Source organism: Ruditapes philippinarum, unplaced genomic scaffold, assembly GCF_026571515.1.
Source record: "Ruditapes philippinarum isolate M1 unplaced genomic scaffold, ASM2657151v2 ctg19757_1_1_1_1, whole genome shotgun sequence".
Taxonomy (NCBI): domain Eukaryota; kingdom Metazoa; phylum Mollusca; class Bivalvia; order Venerida; family Veneridae; genus Ruditapes; species Ruditapes philippinarum.
In genome coordinates this window covers 1-7,531 of record NW_026861154.1, presented here as the reverse complement: position 1 = coordinate 7,531, position 7,531 = coordinate 1, and the positions used below count along the sequence as shown (strand labels likewise).

Below are 7,531 nucleotides of genomic sequence, written 5' to 3'. Positions count from 1 at the left end.
CATGCCCGATCACAAACCTACTGTAAGTTCATCTTAATTACAAGCACCCAACTCACACGTCTGCACTTACTCTTAAAACAAGTCATTCTTGTGAAAGATAGATATATATTTGTAAATGGTAGAGTTTCTGACCAGCATCATTTGAGCCGCACCATGACAAAACCAACATAGTGCTTGTGCTTTTGCGACCAGCATGGATCTAAACCAACATGCGCATCCGCGCAGTCTGATCAGGATCCATGCTGTTTGCTATCATATTCTCTACCAGTAATACGGTTTTTTATCGAACAGCATGGATCCTGATCAGATTGCACGGATGCGCCGGCTGGTCTGGATCCTTGCTGGTCGCAAACGTACTATGTTGGTTTTGTCATGGCGCGGCTCATTTATTTTCATAATACTTGTCTAATATGAAATTGACAAAAAAACACGGGTATGTTCCAGTCTTTTATCCATGGAGGACACCGACTCTCCCAGGCACTGTTTCTAAACTGAAGGTATGTAGAAGCGCTGGTTTTTCGATTCCAGAGAAGAAAGAAAGAAACAAACAAAGAAATACATTTACTTTTGAAAACTTTAATAAATTATATTCACAACCATACTGTATTCAGTACTTTGACAGAATGGGAAGATAATTTGGAGGTTTCAGTGGATAACTTTTAGAACCACTTTTAAAATCAAAAGGCTTAAAACAAGACTGTTCTTTATAATATTTGCTTAACGACGGTTTGACGTCAAAATGTTTGAAACTCCTATAAACATGACGTCCATGAAGTTCATAGATAGGTCGAAAGTTGTCGATTAATCTAATCCGTCTACTGAATACACGACCTGAAATATAATAATAATAATAATAAAGACTTTATTTAACGAGACAACTCATTTGAACAACATATTAATCTTTCATGAGACCCTCAACAAGGAACAATATAAATTTAACATATTTAAACTATTAGAAAATACATAAATGTTAATACGTACTTGAGATTATCAATTTGTAAACATCGATGTGTGATAATATCTCAAAGATAAGGTTTTAAAATGGTTCACAGATGTAGCAGACTTGATATTATCAGGAAGGTCATTACGAATAAGGAATCGCCTAAATAATGAGTCGTATTCAACTTTAGAGACTTATTAATCACTTGTATTTTATAATTGAATTGAATAGGAAATAAAGAAACAAACACACATCGAAGACAATCTTTTATAAAATATCGGCTAATCCTTTAATGTGTTTTGGCATTCGTCTTTAAACATTACCGACATTATCTGTAAGACAGTTAAACAAATAATAAATTTACCATTTGTAGCTAGGTCAAGTTGTCTCTGTAATTTGGTTTCTAGATGAGTTGAGGATGCAAGCATTTGACGGAAATAGTTCAACTGAAAGACAATAAAGACAACGTGATAACCAAGGCGGAAATGATTCAATATTTGAAATAACAGTAGTTGTGACGAGTTTAATCGAATGGAAATGATTTAAAAGTATTATATCTGAAAAAATAAGTGTATGTTTTTGTTTGACATGACTTTGATACCTGTACAGATATGAGTCACAATTACACAGCTATATATATTGCGGAAATGATTTCACATCAAAAAGTATAAATCAAACATTTGAATGCTTCAGGAAATTTGTTATGTATTACAAAAGTTATTGTTCTTTTTAGATAAAATGTGCTATAATGACATATAAAATGTAATAAGATAATTTAATCGTAGTGGAACCGTGTACAATTTATGGACTGATAGTTAAACATCTGCTTAACCCTTGGGCCACGTTTTGGTACTGGTATTAAAAGGACCAGTTAGTGAACACGGGGGAGAACTGTGTAAAAAGCAGTATTTGATGTTCCCTCATAATATGCTTGTGATGATTGAGAAGAAAGTTGCCGTATGGTCCTATGCACACTGTTTCTGGAGGTAAATCAGATCACTGTGCATTTATTTATCTATAGAGTGCTTTAAGTTGCTTCTAATGATTTTTACCCTAAGGATTAACAAATCTATATGTGAAATTCTTCTTTGATATATGAATGATAATAAGAATATTCAATGGCAAAATCAAGTTTAAGGTTTTATCTAAAAAAAGCATGAGGAAAAGCAGATGAAAATATTAATTATATAATAAGAAAGTATTTGGTACAAGGTACATTATAATTTGCTGGTCCAATATTTTTACAGTACAAGCCTACCTGTCTTTCTGAAATGAATTGCGGTTGTTCAAACACACTCCAAATCACTGCTTGGTTACAGTTTGGTGTTGTCAAAGAACCATGGTATCTGAAGTAACGGTCTGGAAACTTTGGCAGGAAATGTTTGATTGAAGTTGCAGGAATTGTAATCAATGTATGATCATCTAGATGAAAATTAAAATTAAAGTTGAAAATTTATCGGAAAATTAAGGATACAGCAATGAAAAAATATTCAATAACCTTTTTTTGATAACTTAAGAAAGAAGTATATTGAACACCCAACATGAATTATTTATTAGTTCTTATTTATCTATCTGTGTTGTATCATGGCCACGTTCACCCAATACAGAGAGAATGTTGCATGATTTCCCATTAAAATGTATCACAGACATTGCTAACAGTCTGTTCATCTTAAACTCTAGTGATTAGTGTAAATAGATATTTCATTTTATGATCAAGCACTATTCTAATATGAAAATATTATAATCAACAGAAGAAAGAATTGATTTTAATAATTCTTAATTAAGATATATGTCGTATCTATGCCTCAGAAAATGCAACCCATTATTCATATAGATAATTCTTTTTCTATTTTTTTTCTTTCAAGACACGTTATATTCAAAAAGGTCAAACATGATTTTTTATAACGTTCAAATAATAGTAATGCGTCAAACATGATTTTTTTATAACGTTTAAATAATGGCAATGCTTATTACGTGAACTATATAGCGCTAAATGTAAAATAGTATGTCATAAAAGAAGGTAAATGTAATTAAAGTAGTATTTTGACTTCCATACAAAATATTAGATTACCATAAATATACCAATAGCCAAGAAGCAACAGAAGAAGAAGACAGTTTAGATAATCGACCAATGAATAACTTGTTAGAAACTGTAATAGAATACAAAAAATAAAAAAATAATAAGAAAAAATAGAAATTAAAATGGACGCATTTTGGGGGAACGGGCCTTTCAAAATACAATAGTGCTTTTAAAAACATGTGTACCACTTGCATGTTTAAAACTAACTATTTGCTAATTAATTTCAAATAAATTCTGTAACTGGTTTGATCATATTACCTGGATCTCTTACTTCAGGTAGAACTTGTATTACTGGCTCTAATACAGGATTATCACGTGTTGATAATCTAAACAAAATAGAGAGAACAGCCAGACCGTCCGTATATTTTGCTGCATCATCTGCGTTCATATATTTCTGGTTCCAACTTACAATGTGCATCTGTAACGAACAAAGATATCAGAACTATTTTCCTTAAAAAATTTTTAAATATAAATAAACCCCAATTTGAAAAAAAGAAAGTTTCTTTTAAATTTAATTTTTTTAAAAACTTTATTTTTCAGGGAAAACGATTTCCCTTAAAATCATTTCATGTATAAATATTTTAATACTTTATTTCTTCATAAATTTTATTTTTTTCCCTTCCCCTATATTAACCCCTTTATATGAATATTGCTTTTTTTTTAAAAATCAAAAAATTTACAGAAAAACCTTTTTAACAGATGGTCATTTTTAGAAAAATTTTGGCCTTTTTAAAAATAAAAGGGGGTTATTGCTTATAATAACTAAATCTTTTAAAACCCACTCTTCCAAAACGGTGTTGCTCTTCCCGGTTTTGCCCCCTGTACACAAAATTTAAAATTTAAAGCTTGCAATGAAAAAATTTGGGGGAAAAAACAAATGAAAACCATTAAAATTTTGGAATTTTTAAACTTTACGGGGTAATGGCTACCTTAAATGATTTTAAAAAAGTTTTTCCCCTCTTTATAAAAATATAAAAAGGACCCAAAACCCACAAATTTTTTGGTTTTAAAAAAACAATGATGACTTCAAAACCTTTGCGGACCCCTTTTTTCCCCCAATAAATGGTGGCTTGTTTCCCCTATTGCTGTTTTTCCCCCCCAAGGGAAAAGGGAACTGGGGCAGTTTTTATTACATTTCCTGGGGCCCCCCTTTGGTTTAAAAAACCCCCCACGGTGAACCTAAAAATGTATTTAAAATTTTTAAAAATTGCTTTAAATTTTTCTTTTAAATTTTATTGGGGCCCATTTTTTTTTAAACAGGAAAAAAAATAAAAAATTTAAAGATAACTTTTTTTTAATTTAAGTGGAATCATAAAAAGTTTTTTAATATAAATTCGCTCTGTGATTTTTTTTTTTTGCCCGGGTTTAACCCGGAAAAATTGATTTCCATAAGGGGGTTGTGTTTGGCAGCTGGGTTTTTGACTACCATTATAAACACACCGTACAATAAATGGGCAGACAGCGGGTTCCCCAAAAGCTCCACATGTACCAGTTTTTAATGTGGGGGCCCCGGGGGGAAAAAAAATTTTGACGTAGGGAAAAGTATTCTTTCTTTTTTAAAAAATTTTCCCCCAACCCCTGTTTTCCCCGAGTAAATAAATGTTATGGGTTTTCATAGTCAAAAATAAGAGAAAATGAAAAAAAAAATTTCCCGGGCCCCCTTGTGCAAGTTTAACCCTTTAACATGTTTTTTGTGATTTTGAAAATAACCAAAAACTATCCGATGAGATGGGGGTTTTTTTATTTTGAGGTAAAAAAACCCCTTTTTTTTTCATGAAAATTTAAAATTTCCCTTTTTTCCATACGATTCGTAAACGTCAACATTTTGTCATTAAATATTCCAAACCATGCCTTCAAAAAAGCTGTTCTGTTAAAGTTATAAGTATTTAAGTTTGTGTGTCATCAAAATTTTAGTAACGTCATCAGCTGTTCGCCTCTTTTTAATGATAACGATCGACAGCAATTCATCGGCAAGGATGAATAACGCTGAAAGCTGTTCAAAGAGCTTTTGTCCTACAGTCACAAGGAAAAGGTAAAACTTTTTTGTTCATTTAAAATATTACTTTATTCATGATACTTTCTAATTATATTATTTTCTATTATTACTTTCTATCATTTGTTGTATCTTAGCTGAGAGGCCTATATCTCCATTTACCGCACTGTATTTCAATATTGATATTGTTCATATGAATGAATGAGTGAGTGAATGAATGAATGAATGAATTAATTAACAAATGAACGAACGACATGAACAAACGAACGAATTGATGCAATAAAACGTATATGTTAAAACAAATTGTCTGTAGAAAGTATATGAGTTGTAATATTCTAAAAAATTACATATTATACATTAATTTTTTCTTCCTATGCATGTCCTGTTGTTGTTGTTGTTTTTGTTGTTGTTGTTTTCTATTTCAGAAGGCCACATTGGAAATAAGATATATATGATTGTTATTGTAATGCTATTAATGTATAACCTTCTTTAAATAAAGATATTATTTTTATTATTATTATTATTATAATATAAAAAGGTTACAAGATCTATTAATATGTTTCTGAAATGTTAAATTCAAAGAAAGTAAATGGCAAATTTAACGCTTAATACGAATACTCTGTATTATAACTAAATCCATCAAGTGTTTTATAAAAAATTTTGGCAAAATGTAGACTGCCCCATGCAGAAAATGGATTTTGAAACCCGAGTTTTGTCTCCCCATGAAAAAAATTAAATTTTTTTTAAAAAAATAAAAATTTGAAAAATTTTTTAAGGGGTTTATTATTTCTTTTTTGCACAAATACATTAAAACAGATTTAAAGGGAAAAATAACAACATTTTTTTCCCATGCCCCTTTAAAAATTTGGGGTTAAAAAACGGGCCCTTCATTGAAATGGACTTGTCCATTATTAAATTTTTTATTCAAAAACCCTTGAGGATCCCTCTTTTTACAAAAAAGGGAATTTTTAAGCTTTTAAATTTTGGGCCTTTTTCCCTTTTTGACTTTAAACATTTCAAAAACCTATTAAAAGGAAATCCATTTGGGTTTTTAAAAGGGCCAAAAAACCCAATAAAAATTTTTAAATTTTTTAAAATAAAAAAAACATAGCACTAAAACAAAAATTTTAATAAAATTTGAAAAAATTGAAAAACCCAAAATTTTGTTTGTGCAAATTTCTCAGTCCGATTTGGGGGTTTTTAAAAACCTTTTAAAATTGGGGTCATTTTTTTTACTTTGAATATTCTGGAAAACGGGGGGCAAGTTTAAATGTTTGGGAAATTTTGCTTTTATTTTTTAAAGTATAGATCTACATAAATTTGGGGAAAAAAATTCTAAAAAAATTTTTTTCCGTCCCGTATTTAAAAAAACCTTGTGGAGCCCCTTTCAAATTTGGGTTTTTTTGCTCCCCTTTTTTAAAAAATTTTGAAATACAGTGGGGAAAAATGGAGATAAGGTTTTCAAACCCCTAAGATAAAACATAATAAAAAAGAAATTAATAAAAAGAAAAATAATTGAAAGTATCATAAATAAAGAATATTTTAAATTAAAACAAAAAAGTTTTAATTTTTCCCTTTTAGTTACTGTGGGAAAAAAACCCGCTGTTTTTAAATAAAATGAAATTGTTTCTTTGAACAGTTTTCCCAAGCGTTTTTTTCTTTCCCTTTCCCGATGAAATTGTGTCGATTGTTTTCATAAAAAGGGGCCCAAACAGCTGAGGGCCCTTTTACTAAAAATTTTGATGACACACAAAATTTTAAATACCTTATAATTTAAAACCGGGAAAAGTTTTTTTAAGGAGGGTTTTGGGAATTTTTTAAATGAGAAATTTTGGAGTTTTACAAAATCTTTATGAAAAAAAAAATTTAAAATTTAAATTCATGAAAAATGTAAGTTTTGGGGACTTTCAAATAAAAAAAAAACCGATTCATGGGTAGTGGGGGGTTTTTTTCGGGTAAAAATTTCAGTAAAGTAAAGCTTGCACAGGGCCAGTTTTTTAGCATGTTTCCTTTGGATGTTGACTTTTAACCCATAACTTTGTTTTATTTGGGAAATACGGGGGGAAAAATTTTAAAAAATTAGATGAATATTATGACTTTAAATTGTTTTTCCCCGCGCCGACATGTATATACGGGGAAACAGTTTGGGGGACGCTTGAACAGCTGTCTCCCCCCATTTAAATTGTCGGGGGTGTATAAAGTCAAACTAGCTATCACATAAAATTTCTGTTTTTTAAACCTTTTGTTAAAAATCTAAGTATTTTGGGATGAACTACAATCTAAGGGTTAAAAAAAATCAAATAAAATTGGGAAACAATATAAGAAATTTTAAGCGGGGCCATTTTTAAGGGAAAACTTACGAATGATTTTTGGGGTTTTAACTTTCAAAAAACCCCGAATTCACAATTTTAATTTTCTTTAAAACAAAATCAAATTCACAAATTCTGTGAATTTAAAAATTTGGGTGGAAATTAAATTTGGATTGAAATCGTAAAATTTCATAAAAATTTGAATCGTG

General features: G+C 30.0%; 1 protein-coding gene across 1 annotated transcript; it reads right to left on the bottom strand.

Moving 5' to 3' along the window:
- Positions 1 to 580: 580 nt before the first annotated feature.
- Positions 581 to 3,440, bottom strand: LOC132714709 (carbonic anhydrase 14-like). The gene is made up of 4 exons (XM_060697623.1): positions 3,279 to 3,440; positions 2,199 to 2,362; positions 1,305 to 1,386; positions 581 to 831 (listed from the first exon to the last, which is right to left on the bottom strand). The coding sequence occupies exons 1-4, from the start codon at positions 3,436 to 3,438 to the stop codon at positions 608 to 610; spliced, it is 630 nt and encodes a 209-aa protein (XP_060553606.1). The 5' UTR covers positions 3,439 to 3,440; the 3' UTR covers positions 581 to 607.
- Between the last annotated feature and the right edge of the window lie 4,091 nt (positions 3,441 to 7,531).